Source organism: Salvelinus fontinalis, chromosome 8, assembly GCF_029448725.1.
Source record: "Salvelinus fontinalis isolate EN_2023a chromosome 8, ASM2944872v1, whole genome shotgun sequence".
Lineage (NCBI taxonomy): Eukaryota > Metazoa > Chordata > Actinopteri > Salmoniformes > Salmonidae > Salvelinus > Salvelinus fontinalis.
The window spans coordinates 13,320,799-13,343,049 of NC_074672.1; the positions used below are offsets into that span (position 1 = coordinate 13,320,799).

Consider the following 22,251-nt stretch of genomic DNA (forward strand, 5'->3'; position numbering starts at 1 on the left):
CAATGCAGATGTTCTCCCTCATATTGCAGAGTAAACCTCAATCGATCAAGAGATTAATAAACTCATTTCAAATGCAGATGTCCTCCCTCATATTGCAGAGTAAACCTAAATCGATCAAGAGATTAATAAACTCATTTCAAATGCAGATGTTGTGTATTCTGCAAAACCCTTACATGTCCATTAGGCCTAGAGGATGGTTTGCACATAGAGCTCTTAGGGCAGTGTTCCCCAACTAGCGGCCCACAGGACGAATTTGGCCTGCGGGTGATTTTATTTGGCCCCCCAAGTTTTCTGAGCAACAAAAGTGTTTATTTTGTTGGACATAAAAGACTAAAAACACCAGCAAATTGTCTCCAAGTGATTTTCATTTTGGAAATCGGTTCCAAGGTATTCCCACACATAATAGAGATATATGTAATCATATACAAACGGAAGCAAGGTTTGAAATGATTATGTTTTTGTCAAATGTTATATATGCTTGGGCTTCTTGCGGTCAATTTGCAGTCTACCAATTATTTGTAATTATGTTCTGGCCATCCACTTATTAAGTAAAAATTGTCCTGGGGCTGAATTTAGTTGATGATCCATGTCCTAGGGTATGCATGGGTAGAATAGAATATGGACCGGCTTCCCAAAAGCATATTAATAACCTCTATGGGATCGGTGTCCCCCCACGGGATGGTTGAGCTAACATAGGTTAATGTGATTCACATGAGGTTGTAAGTAACTACAACATTTCCCAGGACATAGACATATCTGATATGGGCAGAAAGCTTAGCGTCTTGTTAATCTAACTGCACTGCCCAGTTTACAGTAGCTATTACAGCGAAAGAATACCATACTATTGTTTGAGAGTGCACAGTTATGAACTTGAAAATGTATAAATAAACCAATTAGGCACATTTGGGCAGTCTTGATACAAGATTTTGAACAGAAACGCAATGGTTCAATGAATCAGCCTAAAATTTTGCACACACACTGCTGCCATCTAGTGGCCAAAATCTAAATTGCGCCTAACCTGCAAAAGTACATTATGGCCTTTCTCTCATCAAAGATGATGAAGAAAAAAACACAAAAAAACGGTATTTTCTTTGTATTATCTTTTACCAGATCTAATGTGTTATATTCTCCTACATTAACTTAACATTAACTTAACATTTCCACAAACTTCAAAGTGTTTCCTTTCAAATGGCATCAAGAATATGCACACCCTTGCTTCAGGTCCTGAGCTACATGCAGTTAGATTTAGGTATGTCATTTTCGGCAAAAAATTGATCCTTAAATAAGGCTAAATTCATCATTAGAACCTCCATAGTCCCCTCATTAAATCCCTGAGATGTTTCCCAAAACCATTATTAACATTGCACTTGAAAACGTTCATAATCTAAGGAAAACTGAGATGACTGTGTTAAAATATAAACAGTAGACAATAGGCACATTTCAATCATATTGAAATACATTGCATTTTGAATTGACTTCTATTTGAAGTTTCTCGTTTTAATGTCAGGTGCACAAGTAGGACACACTGAAATGTCTTTCTTTCTACTTGTAGGTTACTGTCTGTCACTTGTCTCAATAGATTTCTTGATGTGTAGCCCAACATGCGCAATAATGTGCCAAATTGGTAATTTAGTGCATTTGTATTGGGTAAGCATTAGAATAAGACACCTCAATATTTGCAGCCGTAGGTGGTAATATCTCTAGGAGCTGATCCGTCGTAAGTATTGTGAAATAATTATAATGTTAAGGTAAGATTTGAATGGAGAACGCTGATCCGAGAGCAGCACTCCCTTTCTTTCGATCATATCAGTAGGGTAACGTGGGGGAAACTGTTCCCCTTAATTTAAAACTTCTTAAGGATCGGCGTCCCGTCAATGGGACAGTTGTAAATCATGCAGCGCGTTATGTCAAGATCACTGAATTTAGAGAAACAACAAATTTCAGTAAGCTGAAAGCTTAAATTATTGTTAATATAACTGCACTATCCAATTTACAGTAGCTATTACTGCGAAAAAATGCCATGCTATTGTTTGAGGAGAGCTCCTAACAACAAAACAGTTTTTTCACCTCGATAGGTTTGATAAATTCACCTCTGGAGGTGAAATGTGTACTTACATTCTGAAATCTTGCTCTGATCTATCATCCAAAGGGTCCCAGAGATAACATGAAGTGTCGTTTTGTTAGATAAAATCCGTTTTCATATCCTAAAAAGGTCCATATAACATGCACAATCGATTTTGTATTTCTACTCGTTCAATTTGCAATGAAAGGAATCTGAAAATCTTACCCTAAACATTGTTTTAATAAGTAAAATCACATTCACATCTTTTACTCAGAGATCGTAGAAGGTAACAAGACTTCACTATTTCATTAGGGGTGTAGTATATCCTATAGGACACTATATTTGGTCAGAGAGCGACGCCTTCATGGCACGCCGATGATGCGGGCGGCCATCACTTGAACGACTGTATCTTTGTCAAATAAGCACCAATCGGGGCCAAGCAAAGCTAGCTAGATAGTCAATGAGCTGGGCTTTACGGGAGTATCCGGAAACAATGTATATGTCGTAAAATGTAGCTACTAACATTGTACAACAGCATACCTTTTCATTTTGGATAAAAATTATAAGGATTTTCAGAATTATGAAAACTGGTTGTTTTGCAAATACTAACACTTGGAAAGCTAAATCAAAGTCCAAGTATACAGATTTGATGATATTCTTGCAGAACATTTGAATATTAATGTGAATATCTCCTTCACGATTTGTCCAAATGTACCTGGGGACTTCACACTAAAAGTCTTGAGGTTCAGTCACACTTCAAGTTATCCATTTGAAACCTTGCACATACACTGCTGCCATCTTGTGAACACTATCGGAATTACAACCAGAGTGATGGCGATTACAGTGATCTTTCTCTTGCATTTCAAAGATGGTGGTAAAAAAACACTGGTTAGTTTTTTTCTTTGTATTTTCTTCTACCAGATATATTGTGTTATATTCTCCTACATTCAATTCACATTTCCACAAACTTCAAAGTGTTTCCTTTCAAATGGTACCAAGAATATGCATATCCTTGCTTCAGGGCCTGAGCTACAGGCAGTTAGATTTGGGTATGTAATTTAGGTGAAAATTGAAAAAATGAGGCTATCAAAAAAAAGCAACTTTTGGTAAGAATTAGATATGTGCATACTGGCTATGCTTAGGCAACAACATTTTGAAGGGAAAAAAGTGGATAATTTATGTTGTTATTCAATAAAAACAGAAATTTTGCGCCACTATAAGGGCAAAACGCCCCTGTCTATGGGGCAAAATGCCCCCTTAAGATTCATGTGTTAAAATCAATTGTATACGTTTTATATGTTAAGGAAAGATTTGAATCTGAGAGCAGCACTCCCTTTATTTCGATCCGATCAGTATTGACACATGGTCCAACAACGTCCGTTTTCTCTGCCTACATCTTTCGGTCGTTGTAGGAAAGATCATTAAAAGCCTAAATTCCATCGTTATCGGGAAACCGGGCCCAGAACAGAACACAATACAATAATAAGCATGAAACACAAGACGGTGTTTGATTGGCTGTGGGGTGGCTAACTCCATTTTGGAAACAGCTGTTTGAGAAGTACCCTTCCCTCATTGTTTCCCTGAGGTTCCCAGAGAAACATCCCGCTTTCGGATACTTTTTATCACTAATCCAGACCAACATCCTTATAAGATTTACACAACGTGTTGCAGATGAGCCCGGAAACTTAATTGGTGTTTGATCCGATTGTAACAAGTAGATAAGAAAGGCTTGCGAATCAAGGTTAGTAATGTGTATTTTGGTTACAGTATAACACATTGTTGTGAAAATGATTGTAGCGGCACGACCTCGGCGGATGTGCTTTTAGACTAAGAGCAATTAGCCTATAATTCTTATGTTGATGCAGGCCGTGTGTTCGTCAAAGTGACCAACATTTTGGGACTTGAGGGACGTTTTATTTGATTCTTTGCTCATTGGAGTTCCTATCTATAGCGGCTATATTCTCTGACCCGAAAATACTGTATCGTCTGGTGAAATAGATAGCCTATCAATGCCTATTATTCTCTCAGTATTCTGGGCGATTTATGTACTAGTCCAATATTTCAACATTCGATTCAGTTTTAGCGTATTGCGCACCATAATCAGGTGAACACATAAGTAAATTCAGCACCAATAAACTGATCCTGTACAATGATAATTTCAAAAGAATGGGCGTTTTCACACTTGGCCCCTTTCAGCCAATTTGTTTTAAGTCAGTGCAGTTCGAGTCATGTTTTGTGTGCAGTGTGAACATTCCAAAGGAACCCCGAAAAAACGTGTGCTGTTTTGGGATATTGGTTAGCGACTGTCAAGGATGCACAAAAATACCTAAATATATGTGATGTTTTGATTAATACATTCAGATTATTAGTTTGCAATGTGTGTTCTATATGGTAAGCGAGCTTCATAAACTGTTTATTCGATTGTGGGGTTTGAATAGTGTAAGAAGAGTACAACATATTTGGTGAGAATCACAAAATAGCGTACAAAATAAAGGTAATTGCTTTCCGGGATTCCTGGGACCCAATTGAAGTTGACATTTTAAATGGTAAAGGGACCTAGGAAGAAACCTAGAGTAACCAGCCTCTGAGGGGTGGCCAGTCCTCTTCTTCTCTTCTCTTCCGGGTGGAGATTTAGTACATGGGCATTACGGCCAGATTGTTCTTCAAGATGTTCAAACTTTCATACATGGCCAGCAGGGTCAAATAAGTGCCATCTATTAGCTTCCAAAATGTAAGTAGGTATATCTAGCTGTCCAATAACACGTTCTGACTTAATGGCTTGTCCTGCATTGAGTGAATGTTGGAAAAATATATTGGTTCCTTTCATAGTGAATGCAAAAGGGACTCAGACCACAAAATGGTGAAGTAAACTGGGAAAAGAGTTGAGTCCTCATTCAAAGGCAAGGGCAGCGTCAATGCAAAGAGAACTGAGTTTTTATTTTTGTTTACCCCAGAGTTCACTTTAACACCAATAGCAATCCTCTTTTTCACATAGTCCTCTTTAAAAGAACCATTCTCAACAAATGCCCTTTGTTAAGATCATGATCATTACATTTGCATATGCAGTTTACAAATTGCCTTGACAGAGGGATTTCTTGTGACCAGGTGCTGCTGGATCTGGTTATCTGTATGAACACATGATTATCATTTGGGTGTGTAAATGGAGATGTTGCCTATTGACCCAGTAGTAGATGAAGGGGGGCCCCAGTGGACCTGGGGTGTATTAATTAGTGCGAACTGTAACCAAAAACAATAATTTCTTCGTGGACAAGTTCCCTTGTCGTTTGGTTTCTAGTGAATACACCCTCGGCATGTTTCTGGTAGAAAAATATAGCCCTCTTGCTTTGGTCAATGTTCCCTCTTGGTCCTGTAGGGATGCAATGTGTATTTGCAGGGTTTTTGTTCCAAGGCCAGCAGCACAATCACTTGATAAACAAGACAATTAGCTGAATCCGATGATATGAACTTGGATAAAGGCCTGCAAACACCTCTAAGACCAGGGGTGAAAAGCATGAGTAATTTTCTATCTTTCAGATGAAGTTAAGGCTTCACGGATCAACAATAATGCTAATGTACTGTAAGCCTGTACTGTGTATCTGCAGTAGCACCAGCAGAACCACTCTGTTCTTTCTTTTACAACTCCCACTTCAGCTAATGGATGTCATGTCTGTATGTATGTTGATAGCTGCCAAGGTAACAGTAACATTATTAGCCAGGAAAAATTCAGATTGAATCCCCTGTAGAGTAGGCCTACTCTGGGTGAGTGTAAAGTACTGTGTGTGTGTTTTGTTGGGTTAGCGATGTGGATTGGTTGTTGTGTATGGCTGTTTATCGTTTTGGGTGTGGTGGCCATCACTTTCTTCCCTCAGGAAGTACATTATTTTAGTCTCTGGTGTAAATCTGGTTACATGGGCCATTCCACGCCAGGATAGGCTTATTTTTGGTATCTCGGGTTGTTCTGGCAATTCTCACAGAGAAACATCATTGGGAGGAAGGATGTTTTAAATACTTTTTACATTTGTATCACAGTGTTTGAGAAAATCGTGATGAAAGTGGCCATTTTAGACCCTTTTTAGAGCTATACATGCAAGACCCTATGATCCGTGAACTGTACATGATACAGACAACATCTTGGTGTCATTATACTCCTTATCGTGTGCTCTAAAATATAGAGTATGTTGAGGTTCTTCAATAACAATTTTCACATTTTCGGAACATTAAACATTCATATTACTATCTCAAAAGTACCTTTTTTAGACATTGTTTGGAACAAAATGCTTTTCAGACATGTTACATTTCCATAGTGGGCTCTCAGAATATCTTTAATAGTACCTATGTCAATTTCTAAATATAAAATTTGTCATACACCACCAGTCAAAAGTTTTAGAACACCTACTCATTCAAGGGTTTTTCTTTATTTTTACTATTTTCTACATTGTAGAATAATAGTCAATCCATTAAAATGATGAAATAACACATATGGAATCATGTAGTAACCAAAAAAAGTGTTAAACAAATCAAAATATATTTTATATTTGAGATTCTTCAAATAGCCACCCTTTGCCTTGATGACAGCTTTGCACACTTGGCATTTTCTCAACCAGCTTCACCTGGAATGCTTTTCCAACATTCTAGGAGTTCTCACATGCTGAGCACTTGTTGGCTGCTTTTCCTTCACTTTGCGGTCCGACTCAGTTTGGGATATCTCAATTGGGTTGAGGTCGGAGGATTGTGGAGGCCAGGTCATCTGATGCAGCACTCCATCACGCCCCTTCTTGGTCAAATAGCCCTTACACAGCCTGGAGGTGTGTTGGGTCATTGTCCTGTTGAAAATCAAATAATAGTCCCACTAAGCCCAATCCAGTTGGGATGGCGTATTGCTGCAGAATGCTGTGGTAGCCATGCTGGTTAAGTGTGCCTTGAATTCTAAATAAATCACAGACAGTGTCACCAGCAAAGCACCCACACCGCGTCTCACAAAGACATGGTTGGAACCAAAAATCTTCAATTTGGACTCCAGGACAAATTTCAACCGGTCTAATGTTGATTGCTCTTGTTTCTTGGCCCAAACAAGTCTCTTCTTCTTATTGGTGTCCTTTAGTAGTGGTTTCTTTGCAGCAATTCTAGCATGAAGTCCTGACTCACACAATCTCCTCTGAACAGTTGATGTTGAGATGTGTCTGTTACTTGAACTCTGTGAAGCATTTATTTGGGCTGTAATTTCTGAGGCTGGTAACTCTAGTTTACTTCTCCTCTGCAGCAGAGGTAACTCTGGGTCTTCCTTTTCTGTAGCAGTCCTCATGAGAGCCCGTTTCATCGTAGCGCTTGATGGTTTTTGCGACTGCACTTGAAGAAGCTTTCGAAGTTCTTAGAATGTTCCGTATTGACTGACCTTCATGTCTTAAAGTAATGATGGACTTTCGTTTCTCCCTGCTTATTTGATCTGTTCTTGCCATAATATGTACTTGGTCTTTTACCAAATAGAGATATCTTCTGTATACCACCCATACCATGTCACAACACAACCGATTGGCTCAAATGCATTAAGAAGGAAAGAAATTCCACAAATGAACTTTTAACAAGGCACACCTGTTAATTGAAATGCATTCCAGGTGACTACCTCATGAAGCTGGTTGAGAGTGCCAAGAGTGTGCAACGCTGTCATCAAGGCAAAGGGTGGCTATTTGAAGATTCTCAAATATAAAATATATTTTGATTTGTTTAACACTTTTTTGGGGGGGGTTACTACATGATTCCATATGTTATTTCATAGTTTTGATGTCTTCACTATTATTGTACAATGTAGAAAATAGTAAAAATAAATAAAAATCCTTGAATGAGTAGGTGTTCTACAACTTTTGACCGGTAGTGTATGTCATTAACCAATCACATCCCTCCTTTTAGGAGTGTACATTCAGCAAATCACCAGCAGAGTTCTCTTTGAATCCATTTTCCCATTCACTGTGTTGGTGGTGCTCATAATTTATTTTACCTTCAAAATTACTAGTGAGCCCTCTGATATATGCTCTGTAGTTGGACCAGGCTGGAGGACATTTGGTTGTGTGTCTGTTACCATTACCAAATGACTGGCAGGAAGATAAATGGCTCTTACTGCACAAAGACATCATAGATACACGCACGCACACACACGCACACACACACACACACACACGCACACACACACACACACACACACACACCTCGTCTGTAGACCAGACTTAAGATTTGTCCGAATGTGCTTGTGTGCTGCTTCTTAAGTCTCTAACTTAATCGTGGCATTACTTTAGTTAAGTTGAGTCATGATTTTCATATTATATATCACTTTGTGTTTTCAAATGTTTTCAGGAAGTCAAGATGCTAATTGGTTTAGCAAAATAACTACGTAGGCTTAGTCATTTAAGAACATGTAAAGGGTTAGTTAGTGCTAAGCGGGTATGATTGAGGCCCTCTTAGAATAGCGTTAATGATTGACTTTAAAAACTCATTAACATGACTGGGTAACCTGGATAAATAACTAGCAACTAAGATTACATTTCTCAATAATCTTCATGTACTACATTAGTAGTTATTATAGTGAAGAGCTGGTTTGATTACTTATAACAAACCCTAATGATTACCCAAGTTTGCTGTTTCAAGGCTTGCTGCTTACGGGGAATGTTGTGCCTTCACTTCCACCCTGCTCATTCTGTACAAAGCAAATCGAATCACTGGACATCCTCATCCTGGTAGATTTGTGGGAGAGGACAAGGCTGAGGCTGCGAGACCTAATGCAGCTGTGGATATGTTTTAGCCCTGGTAAGTGATTGAGATGTGTTTGGTTGGGGAGGACATTTACTGTAACAGGTGTTGGAAAAAAGCTGCACCCTACTAGTTTTTTTGTGTAGATACCAGTTCAGTCGCTATACACATACATGCATAACAGGGTGTTTTCCAGTATGATCCAATAACAGATTGCCTTATTTGGCCACAACCACAATAATAAACATGCATTCTTTCCTCTCCACTCTTCCCTCCCCTGTTTATTCTAAGAAGTAAAGCATGGTGGTCCTGTTCAGTCCCATCCTCTTTTTACTTTTAAGTCTGACGGGGTGGTTTGGAGAAGCCAGTCCATAAACAACTCTAGCAGAGTTGTATGTTAAATATGGGAGCAGAAATATATTTAGTCTGTCACCATGATCCCTTTCTACCACTGTGATAGTGGACAGAGCTAAAGAGACTTCTAAATATTCCCACTCTCTTGACTCTCCTTCTCAGAGTTATCTGCTTGTCTCGTCTTTGCAATGGGGCCTGTTTTCGGTTTCCCGAAAAACATCTTAAGGCTAACATGCTGACCAGACCGCATTCGCCATCGTGCGCAATTTGATTTTGTCCACCCACACCAGGACACACAGGTTGAAATATCAAAACAAACTCTGAACCAATTATATTAATTTGGGGACAGGTCGAAAAGCATTAAGCATGTATGGCAATTTAGCTAGCTAGCTAGCTTGCTGTTGCTAGCTCCTTTGTCCTGGGATATAAACATTGGGTTGTTATTTTAACAGAAATTAACAAGGTCCTCTACTCCGACAATTAATCCACAGATAAAACGGCAAACCAAATTAGTTTCCAGTCGTCTCCTTCCTTCAGGCTTCTTCTTATTTTGGACTTTATATGGCGGTTGGCAACCAACTTTCGGTGCATTACCATAACCGACTGGAGTGTGGACCTCTTTTTTTTGTTGTTGCTTTATTTAACTAGGCAAGTCAGTTAAGAAGAAATTCTTATTTACAATGACGGCCTACACCGGCCAAACACGGACGACGCTGGGCTAATTGTGCGCCGCCCTATTGGACTCCCAATCACGGCCGGTTAAGATACAGCCTGGATTCAAACCAGGGTGTCTGTAGTGACGTCTCTAGCACTAAGTTGCAGTGCCTTAGACCGCTGCGCCACTCGGGAACCTCAGTTCATCTTTCAATTACCCACGTGGTTATGTGCTACTAACATCCAACGAGGAGATGGGAGAGGCCGGACTTGCAGCGCGTTGAGCGTCACAAATAGAACCAAGTTCTATTTTAGTGCCTGGCCACTCAGACGCTCACGAGCAATGTGTATGCAATGATTGAATAATATGTATGTGTACATTTTATTTTGCATCGCGTGTGGTGTGGTCAGCATGTAAGTTGACCGTTTAGAACCTTTCGTAGGAGCATCATTAAATCTCAGCGCTGTTTCCCAAAATCATCGTTATTAAAGGGAAATGTCAACGTTTCAACTTCATCTCCAGCATCACCCCGACATCAACATATGTGAAAATGGAGCGTTCCTATGTTTTGTAGTAAAAAAGATAGACGATAAGTGTTTCCAATGACATCGGTGTGCATCGTGTAATTTTAACCAATTATGAGTAGGCATTGCCTGGTAATTTCATACTAATTGCACCACAAAACATAATGTGCCATTTTCACATACAGTATGTTGATGTTCGGGTAGTGCTGGAAATTATGAATATGAAGTTGACCATTTTTTTTCAAATTTCCTTTAACGTTTCACTTAAATGCTCGTAATCTTACACCTGCCTCAGGCCCCTCGTAGAACAGCTGTGCATCATTAGATGCTTATTTGTCCTCCCACGTCACTTCATACACAGAAGATCTCTGCTAAACATAGAATCACATGGTTTAGCCTTCTCTCTGTGACCGCTGTTAACTTTAGAACAAAGTTGACTATAAACACAAAGTTACCAATGTCTTTGCTATTGATACAAACAAGCAACATTTAAAGAGATGCTTCAAATGAAAACCGATAGGACTGCATTCAAATATAAACAGTAGACTATTGGCCTTTTTCAATCACTATTGCTACATGTAGGCTACTCTCTGTAATTTGTCTCTATTTTTCATGTGTGTAGCCTAATGTGCGCAATGATGTGCCAAATCTGAGATTTTGTGCATTTTTATTGAGTAAGCATTAGAATAAGACACCTCAATATTTGCAGCCGTAGGTGGTAATATCTCTAGGAGCTGATCCGTCGTAAGTATTGTGAAATAATTATAATGTTAAGGTAAGATTTGAATGGAGAACGCTGATCCGAGAGCAGCACTCCCTTTCTTTCGGTCATATCAGTAGGGTAACGTGGGGGAAACTGTTCCCCTTAAGGGAAATGTCTGTTTTCTGACAGGAAAAAAAGCTATGTTTGGTAAGACACATTCTGAAGGGAAATAAGGCAGCAATTTTATGTTGTTGTTCAATAAAAACAGATTTTGCGCCACTATAAAGGCAAAACGCCCCAGTCTGTGGCAAAATGCCCCTTAAAGATTACTGTGTTAAAATCAAAATGCACTGAAGATTTTTTTTCTCTGACCATGTGGATTATTTATCTTTAGGCTCCCATACTGGTATATATAAAAAAACATTTATGGATCTAATTTATTAGATTATTAATATCTATATATCCACCTATGACAAAATATTAGATAAATGTACCTCAATCTTTTTGTTGGAGTGACTTAAAAAGTTGAGATGAGACATTTTTAGTTGACCAAGACTAGTGGAAAAATAATTGGTAACAAAGTGGGTTCTGCTGTTGAAGGGAAGATGTTGTCGGGGAAACCCGGGCCCTGCTTGACACCTATACATGTGCATTCTGCTTAAAGTAAACAAAAAAGGGGATTATTGGGAAATGTTTGGGAAAAAACATGTCATACTCAACTTTACTCTTGCACATGTTCAACATTGTTAGGTAGGCCATATCATATTACATTTGGCGGAATCAGATCTGTGTTTGTTTAGCTGGCTTAGAAAGATAGCACGATGACATTTACTCTAAAGAAAAGCAGCACAAATTGTACTTTCTATCACGGTTGTTTTAGTCACTGTTGTTTTAGGAACATTTCTTCAGGAGAACTTCAGAGCTTTTTGATTCTATTTAATATCAGGAACATTATCTTCTCCAGTGAGTCCCTGCCTGCATTCAAATGGCACCCTATTTCCGATATAGTGCACTACTTTTGAACAGAGCCGTATGTGGAATAGATTGCCATTTCAGAAGCACCCCTGTGCCTCACCATATGGGTGGCCTGGCTCGTTAGCTTTTTCCTATAAACTCATTCTGCACCAGTCTGTCTCAAAGTACATACCTTTTTTTTTTTAAATCCTCATTAAACTTTTTGATTTACGATGGTAAATCGATGGTGATTTAGCAGCATGGGGGGGAGACCAGTTCCAATATGTATGAGGCTTTTCTATGACGTCCAGAGATGAGTGAGTTCTTTGGACTGTTATCATCAGCAGTTTTCTAAAGCTGTTAACACCTGCTTCTGACTCAGCCTCAGCTGTGATTTGTGGCTGTCCTCCACACGCACACACGGACTGGGGAAGCCCCTTGCTGTATAGATCTGGCAGGCCGTGTTGCTACAGTACACTTAAAGAGCTCGCCAGCTTGTAGCCCTAAAAAAACTTAAATAAGTTAGTATTTTCTACCTCTGGTTCGTTGGCTATTCCTATGGGGGAAATTAATGGGAAAATAATAGTGTTTTGGGATATACGCCGAAAATAAGGTCTGAGGTTAACACAGGCTTAGAAGATCTTATGTTTTGTTCTATGAGATCAGTCAGTTAACATTTAACTTTTTATTAATTATGAAGCCTTTACGTGCTCAAGTTATTTACTAATTAGTCACTAACGGCCAGAGATATGGAACTTCAACATTAGTCGCATAATTTTTCACGTTACTACGCTGACCACGCAAACTAGTCTACGCTACACTAGTCTGCCAAAAAACTAGTTAGCTTAGTTAGCTTTCTGCTTACCAGCTTGAACATAAACGCAAGGATGGTATATTGTTTTACTCCAGGCTGCAACCATATCTCTTCAGGTGCTTGTTTTATCGCTTCCTGAATGATGTTGTCCAGAGGAGACATTTGGTCCGTCTGATAAGGCAAGCGAAGCCTGTTAGCTAGACGTCAAAGGCATGCAACCAGAATTATAGTTTTATTTTTTAAATGTTAGCACTTCGTTAGCGTTTTAATTGTTTTGATTACATAAATGTTTCAAAATTTACACATTGGTGTTAGCTGATGAAGATTATTTTATAGAACAAAACTTATAAGATCTCCTAAGCCTGTGTTTACCACAGGCTTTATTTTAGTCATTTATCCAAAAAAACCATTAATTTCCCTATAGGCTTTGGACACTGAGCCAGGGTGGAGTTAGCCTCGGTTAGTGCCTACAAAAATACGCCATTACTATTGCTCTCTGATCTGACGTGTCTGGCTGACAGGGTGGAGCAGGGTTATAGGGTAATCTACACACATATCCCTCCAATGTATTCTGGAGAAGAGAATATAAAAGCTTATTTAATTGTACAGCTCCTTTCTATTTCCACTCATGGACGACATTCATTCACCAGAGGTACTATACACTTTCTGCTTTTGTGCTACTTTGCCCTCAAGATGGAAGTCACTTTATTCCAGTGTGGTCATGTGGTGTGGTTGCATTGTGAGAAGACAACCATTATGTATCTCCACGGGCCCTACATTGTTATAATGCATTAAGCCTGTGGTCCACAGGCACTGATATTGACCTAGCTTTAGGTAGCCTGTAACACACTGAACTAGGCCAACATAGAGAACAGAATGGCCTACTGTAAAAAATGTATTCTACCTGTATTGTGAGACTATTTTATTCTTGTTCATGACCTTAACTTTGCCTTCTGGTTTTGGGCATCAAGGAGGATGCTGATATGCCTTGGAAGAACCTATGAAGCAAGATTAATAATTAACTTTGTTAGTTCTTTCCACATTACGTGTGGGGTACAATTTGACGTCCTCAGGATCTTTGGCCTACTAGGATTTTAAAAGATTCAAAAGGCTGTTTAGATGTCAATTAATGTATGAGTTTCCGGGTAGTCATAGTTCTATAACGCGAGTGGATGTCAGGCCTGCCATTGGTGTGTTACAGTAGATGATGTTGATTTTTATTAATTGGGCCTGGGAGCAGCAAGTTTTTCAGGGAAGCTGTGTTAGTTGATTAGGTGCATTGAGAATATGTGGAAGTTATGAAGGACTTCCTGAGATGTGGTGAGTCATGTGAGGGACAACGGGTGAAGCCCCAGTGATGTCATCCTCCAGCTGAAGGTCCTAAAGCAGAATGGTTGTGTTGTTCAGTAGAGTCCCTTTGAAACAGTAAATTACCAGCTGAACTTGTCAAATAAGATCAAAGATTTTGTTTACTGTTGCAAAAATGTTTTGCTACAGCGTGCGCTACTGAACACGAACCAGGCTGCCCACTAGGACTCCACATCCCCTGGGTCTCCCTGTCACTGTTGCTCCCTCAGAGCACTGCTCAGCTCACCCCACCACTTATTGCCAACACACAATGATCCAAATGATCGTTCAAGAAATGCTAATTGGATATTGCCAATCAACATTGTTTCTACAGCATCCAAAGAGGGAGAAAACAGATTGCATTAAGTAGTGTATTATCCCTTAATGATAGGCTAGGTCTGTAGCTATGGGAACGATTTGGCTAGATTTACATAGGGATTTACATAGTGAGCCACAGGGAGCAATGAGGGCAACTGCAGTTGTGAGGTTCTGAAAAGGCCCTTAGTTACTCTTCTAAATTAAACTTGGCAAAGATGTTAGAGCCTAAGCCTCCCTCTCAGTCAGTCAGGGAATTTGTTACTTCACAAACGCAAACTGCTGCAAGTTCTCCCTCAACTCACACCAGGCTATCTTTCTGATTGAACTTCTATACTTCTCACTACTACCAGGGGAAATTAAGTATTCGCACTAAAGTCCAGCGGCCTCATAAAAAGAGGAAGGATATACAGAGCACATACTTGCCACCAGTTTTCAATAGCCACGGTTTTATTGATTTTATTTATGAAAGAAACGGAAGCGCTGTGTAAAACAACAATGCTAACCCTGTTGCTGGAGGAAATACAACTCCTCAGTGTTATGGAATGGGCTGGTAGTCCACACAGGCAGGCAGTAGCTGCTGACGGCATGAGAACGGCCAGCTCCCAGACTCTCCCAGTGTCTCAGTGAAGCCCTGGCTTCGAGGAGGGGAAGGAGTGGCGGCACTGTGCCATAGCTGAGCCACACTTAGCAGTCCATCGAGGCTCTCTGGGAAAGATAGCTGTCTGCTTTACACACACTGAGTTTGGAGTTCCAAAACTTGGAGTTTGTTTACACTCTTCTTCCGATTTATTTTTGGTTAATTGTAGAACTTTACTATCTTTTTCTGTCTGAAAATTTTGAATGAATGTGGGATATGGTTTGATTATAAAGACTTTTTGGTGTTTGGCTGGACTTGGCATTCCTGTTTAACAGGAATATTAGGGAAGTTGAGTGTCCTACTCAGCTGCTTGCGCATGGTTTCTCCCTGTTCGTTGTTTTGCATCCCAATCAGCAAAGCATACCCTTTGTTCTGCTATTTAAAAGGGAAGAGCTCTTGTTGTGATCATTCTTATTGTCTAGCTAACATGTTTAGCCTATAATAATTACACCATTTTTTTTCTTCTCCATTACTATAGCTTAAATATAATGAACAGATCCCCAAAGCAACCAGGCAGGAGATAAGAATAGTCACAGAACAAGTCATAGCTTGTTGCTATGAGGGAGTTGGATTAAGTCATGTGTAGCCTAGGTCTCCTCCCCTCCATCAATAAATGCAGTGAAATAGTTGACCGACTTCAAATTGGGCAGGAGACTGCCCTAATGGGTTTAGAAGACAGCAAGGCGGCTTTTCTTTGTGCAGGTTATTGCAGATAATGTAGAGTTTATTACAGTGATCAGGCTTAAAAGGCTCCGGTGTGATTGGACCAGCATCTCTCCCTAATGGCCAGTGAAAGCACTATGGTCATTCTGCTGACTCATATTCATTCTGTTCCCTGGCTGATCTCACAGGCTACAATAACATCTGCTAATATATGTGACCAATACAATTTGATTTAATTTGTTGATGATTATTGGTGCATGCGTGTGTGGTGGTGGTCCTATTACATCATGTTGTCTTGTCGGTGATGTTCATATAGTGTAAACAAAGCCCTTTATTCAATCAAGAGCCTTCTCTCGCTCCAGCCTGGTTTGAAAGACGTGGCATAGAAAACGTAAACCCAGGACACTCAACTGTATGTTACTTTTGGTAAGGGGAATACCTAGTCAGTTGTACAACTGAATGCCTTCAACTGAAATGTGTCTTGCGTTTAACCGAACCCCTTTGGTTACTTAAGGCCAAAACGAAAGTACGGTTGGTCTGCCGTATAACACCAACATCTAGCAACCCAAACGTTGCGTGTTCGAATCTCATCACGAACAACTTTAGCATTTTGTCTAATTAGCAACTTAGCAACAACTTCATCTTACTTTTTAGTTACGTCACAACTACTTAGCGTGTTAGCTAACTCTTCCCGTAACCTTAACCCTTTTACCCAACTCCTAAGCTTAACCCCTAACCCAGCTAATGTTAGCCACCTAGCTAACATTAGCCACAACAAATTGTAATTCGTAACATATCATACGTTTAGCACGTTTTGTAACATTGTACAAATTGCAATTCGTAACAAATACCATACGAAATGGACATCCACAAATTAATATATGCCATGCAAAACGTAACATATACTAATTAGTCTCTCGGATTTACGTTTACTATGTTACATCTACCCCTGATTCCAGGTTGCTCTCTCCCCCTCTCTCACAAATTCAACTAGTGATGTATTGTAAACGGAGCCAATGAAAGCTCAGCCTCTTGTTCCGAGAATCAAAGCTTCTTCAGAGATTCACAGAACATTGTAAACACACATTAGTGTCTTGCAGTAGAGCGAGCACTGAGCTAAACTAACAGATCACACTGACTGTACTGCACTCTACAGTAGTGATTTCCCGTAGAGATTTCAGGTGTTTTGTCTGGGCTGAAAGCACACATTTGACCTCTGGTAGTGTTAAAAGCTGCAGCTGGGTACAGTTTCCTCTCCTCCCCTGCTCTACCCTTTCAGGACAATAAGAGAGCCCTTTAGGCTAATGTATAGAGTTACCATTGTGACTTTTAAACTGTGGCACTGGGAAAACAAACTGTTAAACCATAGACTACAGTAAAAGTGAAGTGGGGAACTGAGGTAGAACTTGGTTACGGTAACAAACTGTTAAACCATAGACTACAGTAAAAGTGAAGTGGGGAACTGAGGTAGAACTTGGTTACGGTAACAAACTGCTTGCCTCAAGCAGACAGTGCCATACATTATAATAACACGTCTATGTATACTCTATGTAGATACTGCACACACACACAGTAGTTTCAATAAGATGCTGCAGCGTTCTTAAGCCTCCACAGCAGCGTTGAACAGAGCAGAGTAAACGTGCTAAAGGGCAGAACATCAGAACATCCCTCCATGGAAACCAGCTTGTTCATGATCGTGTGTGTGTGTGTGTGTGTGTGTGTGTGTGTGTGTGTGTGTGTGTGTGTGTGTGTGTGTGTGTGTGTGTGTGTGTGTGTGTGTGTGAGAGAGAGGCTGAAAAGCAGCATGTGTGGGTAAGTCCTCATTAGACCACAAAAATGGCAATTAGATAAGGTCCCAAACGCTGTTGCAAGGCAGACAATAACAACTGAACATCTTTCACTGAGAAAGTGCTTCATTAGCAAGTTTTCTAATGTTGATCTAAGGTACATTTTAAACACAATTTCTGTCTGCAGAGAAAATAGATTAGAGGAGGTATTTATTTTTATTTTTGGATGGATGTTTTTGTGAGAAGCATGGTCATGGTACTAGCTGATGGGTGGATGATGAGTGCTCTGGCTCAGCCCAGGGAAGCCCTACACTCAGTGACATTTCCTGGGGTGCTGTCCTCTCCTGGAGGGGAGGACGGATAAAACCTTTCAGACCATGACAATTTGACTAATAAGGTCACCGGTCCACCCATCACGGAGTGTTGACCTGAATGGAAATGTCTGTTCTAGTAATCTAATTCTATGCGCCTCTCTCTCTCTCCCCTGCAGCTCATTCCTCATTTTTCAAGCATCACAGACACAGCTGCCCTTACCCCATACCGACGGACACTGGGTACTTATAATATCTGTAGAGAGGAAGCGGTTCTGACTGATGAGCTCCTCTGAGTGATACTGAAGGAATGTGAGTGGAGTGGGTTACCCAGGGTTACTGTGTCACTGCTAAAATGGAAGGAGAGAAGGCTGTTGCTGCCAACTTAGTTTTTCGCCAGGAATTCTTCAGGGTTGAATCCGTTGACACGTTGTTTATTGGCAGGCAAAGTTGCTTATTTGTGGCGACGTGACCTTGACTATCAAACTATGTAGAACTTTGTTATGCTCGAGATTGACATTCAGATCTTTTATCAACTCTTTGTAATGCTGTTGGCCGTGCCACGACGAGGCTCTTGACTATAGGCCATCCATGGCTGATTCTTAATGGTGGTTGGAGGAGGAGGGAAGTGTGGGGAGTAGGATAGGTCCACTCGTCCAGCTGTCTGTAATTGTCCGACACACCGGGCCAACAAATTCGTAGCTTGGCGTCCAACATTTTTTGCTACATGTCACAGTTGTTTCAAACAATGGTGAGTGCAGCGTTCAGTCTGGTTTAACCAGCTAATAGATTCAGTCTCCATCTCTTTTCCAGAGGAAGGCCCTACTTTGAAAAGTAGCAGATTGTCTTCTCTTTCTGGAGCAGCTTCTTTTCTCCTCCACCCTCCTTTACTCCTAGGAACCACCAGTTGTATAGTGTTGTAGTCCCTGGCAGGATCCATGACCCAATTTAATATGGGCTAAGAAGAAAAAGACAGAGCAGGGAGGAATCAATAGCTAATGTGAGCTGAGCTCAATGCGCTCTTTACTTGAACTCATTATTTTCTTTTCTTTTTCTCTCCCCCGGCTGGCCTCCGCCCTTTTGAATGTTTTTTTAAGCACAGTCAGACACTTTGGGTCATATTGATCACTTCTTCTGTTTTTACTTCAATAAAATCTCCTTATTTCCTATAAAGAAGAACTTCCTGCAAGCTTGCGTTGTTTGTGTGAGTAGTTTTTAGACGGCCGGAGTGAGTGATGGGCTCGAAGGTTTGAGTCCCAGATCAACGCTCCTGTTTTTTTGTTTTTGTAATTAGGTTGGTGAATTAACACTGACACTAGCTCCATTAGCCCCTGTGCAGAAATACAAATGGCAATAATGAACTCCTTCACTGTTGCTACAGAATGGCACAGACCTGTATGGCTCAACATTGACAGAGTCATGCCCCTCAGACTAGGGGGTCAACCAGAACCAAACTGTGGTGCCTCAGATATTTATTTTCCGTTTTTACACAGTCCCAGCTGCTATGGTGGATGCATAACCAGGCGACTACCGTGTTTGTCAGGACTTTGAAAAGCCCAAGTGTGTATTGATGTCCTTTGCATCATCTGCGTTCTCTCTCTCTTTCCCACTTTGTCCATCCCTCTCACTTTGTCCATCCCTCTCACTTTGTCCATCCCTCTCACTTTGTCCATCCCTCTCACTTTGTCCATCCCTCTCACTTTGTCCATCCCTCTCTCTTTGTCCATCCCTCTCTCTTTGTCCATCCCTCTCTCTTTGTCCATCCCTCTCACTTTGTCCATCCCTCTCACTTTGTCCATCCCTCTCACTTTGTCCATCCCTCTCACTTTGTCCATCCCTCTCTCTTTGTCCATCCCTCTCTCTTTGTCCATCCCTCTCTCTTTGTCCATCCCTCTCTCTTTGTCCATCCCTCTCTCTTTGTCCATCCCTCTCTCTTTGTCCATCCCTCTCTCTTTGTCCATCCCTCTCTCTTTGTCCATCCCTCTCTCTTTGTCCATCCCTCTCTCTTTGTCCATCCCTCTCTCTTTGTCCATCCCTCTCTCTTTGTCCATCCCTCTCACTTTGTCCATCCCTCTCTCTGCAGGTGTAATGAGGTTTCTGGTCATGGACAGATGATGGATGTGGAGACAACAACGTCGTACTCTGACTTCATCAGTTGTGATCGTACAGGCCGCAGGAACGCAGTACCTGACATCCAGGGACAGGGGGCAGCAGCCAGCACCAGTGAATTAACCAAAGACATGGAAGGGATGGACCTGAAGGCTGCAGGTGAGCATATATGCTATATAACCAGGAGGTGTCTTTATGGTTTATGATTTGATTAGGATCCCCATTAGCCGACGCCAATGGCGACAGCTAGTCTTCCTGGGGTCCAACATATAATGAAAAATACATTAGACAAAAATACTTTACAATTGACATACCTGTAAAACATGAACATAGATATTAGACTTACACAGTGCATTCGGAAAGTATTCAGACCTCTTCCCCTTTTCCACATGTTGTTACGTTACAGCCCTCTAAAATAGCAATACCCCATAATGACAAAAACAATTTTTTAGAATTTTTTACTAATTTATTAGGAATTTTAAAAAACGATACCTTATTTACAACAATACGACTAAAGCATAATAATGTGTGTGTGTGCGTGCATTTATCGGTTCCACATGCATGTCAGTAGACTGTGCACAGTACATAAAAATTAGGTCACATGGAGAGGCATTATGCCGTGAGGTGTTGCTTTATTTGTTCTTTGAAACCAGGTTTGCTGTTCACTTGTGCCGTATAATACAGTTTATGTGGAAAAAGATCCTTTGTGGTTCCTGTGTTTTTTAATTGGACCATGTTTCCTCTGTCTTTCAGAAGGAGAGACTGGTGCATCACCAGCCCCTGAGGGTGAAGGGTCAACCAGCCAAGAGGCCCAGGGAGGCAAGGGCCCATCGTAAACCACCTCACAGGAGAGGAGAGAGGGACACAGACAGGAAGGGACAGCAGGAGACACGGAGAGAGGGGATCTACTGGTTGTCCTGCCTGCCTGAATCCTACTCCTCAACAGTGATGACATAATCTCTCACTGTGTAGCTCTGATGGAGCTTTGCTGGTCCAGTTGCATGATACTTCTTCTCTATCAATTGGCATTGTGGGAAATGGAGTTGACAGAACTTGACAGTTGACAAGTAGGACTACATCTGATCCTGGCCTATAGTTGCTGCTGGAATACAGTGGTAAAGGAAATGTTCTCATATCACTATGAGAAAGCACAGAACTTTGGACCGAACTCCCATCAAGAAGAAGAGCTATACAGAATCTATAATCATGTGTTACTCCTTTTTGTTTTGTGTACGTTTGTGGCCCAGTTAAAAATGTTCCCTAGTTTACCCTTTCTTTTACAATAACACATGAAGTTGCAATTACAATGTACTGTAATGGAGGTCATATTTATTTCAAATGGTTCTCTGATACCTTTGTAATAGGAATTTCTTTGTGCAATAAAATGTGTAATAAGTACTAAGCTATATGGAATTGTTTTAACAAAAAAAAATGTCATTTGTCTTTACTGCTATTAGCCCATACAAATTCATTGAATAACAGATTCACTACTAGGAACAACCGTCCCCCCAAAAATCTAAAGGAAGTTTGTTCTGAAGTGCCTATTCTATATCTGAGAGAGATTTAAATATATTTTTTACATTGTTTAGTGCCCAAAATAATGGGTTAAATACAGTCTCCATATATACTTCCATTCTTTTTTTTCCCCAACTGGTACCGAGGGACCTTTAGACAAGTCTTGTGTGCATCCTAGAACAAAACAATCGACATATTCGTGAGAGTCACCTTTTCACAGAGTGGTCATATTAGTGTGTAGCCCAAACAGTTCGGAGGCTGCAGACAGAAGTTGGCAGATCAGCTGTACTGACTTCAGACGAGTCCCAAGACGTTTGTGGGGGTCTTAGAGCAAAACTGAGAACCCCATGAGTCTCATCTTTCCATCGAGGGGTCATAATAGTTTTGCAGCTCTGTCACCTTTCACCGCAGATGCGGAAGTGCGACATCGGCGGATGCGGTGGATTGAGACACATCCAATGCAAAAAAACGGATGTACTACATGACCAAAAGTATGTGGACACCTACTCGTCAAACATCTCATTCCAAAATCATGGGCATTAATATGGAGTTGGTCCCCCCTTTGCTGTTATGACATTCTGGGGAGGCTGTCCACTAGATGTTGGAACATTTCTGTGAAGACTTGCTTCCACTCAGCCACAAGAGCATTGGTGAGGTCGGGCACTGATGTTGAGCGATTAGGCCTGGCTCGCAGTCGGCGTTCCAATTCATCCAAAATGTGTTCGATGGGGTTGAGGTCAGGCCTCTGTGCAGGCCAGTC

At 40.7% G+C, this 22,251-nt stretch overlaps 1 protein-coding gene across 2 annotated transcripts; it reads left to right on the forward strand.

Moving 5' to 3' along the window:
* Positions 1-3,419: 3,419 nt before the first annotated feature.
* On the forward strand, positions 3,420-21,374 carry LOC129860618 (cAMP-dependent protein kinase inhibitor gamma-like). Of its 2 annotated transcripts, XM_055931203.1 has the most exons (4): positions 3,420-3,803; positions 18,047-18,179; positions 19,951-20,135; positions 20,730-21,374. In XM_055931203.1, coding segments are annotated over exons 2-4 (270 nt in total). In that variant the 5' UTR covers positions 3,420-3,803; positions 18,047-18,177; the 3' UTR covers positions 20,813-21,374. The 2 variants fall into 2 exon arrangements, with proteins under 2 accessions (XP_055787178.1, XP_055787179.1); XM_055931204.1 differs by lacking the exon at positions 18,047-18,179 and having other exon boundaries at positions 3,424-3,803.
* The last annotated feature ends 877 nt before the right edge of the window (positions 21,375-22,251 follow it).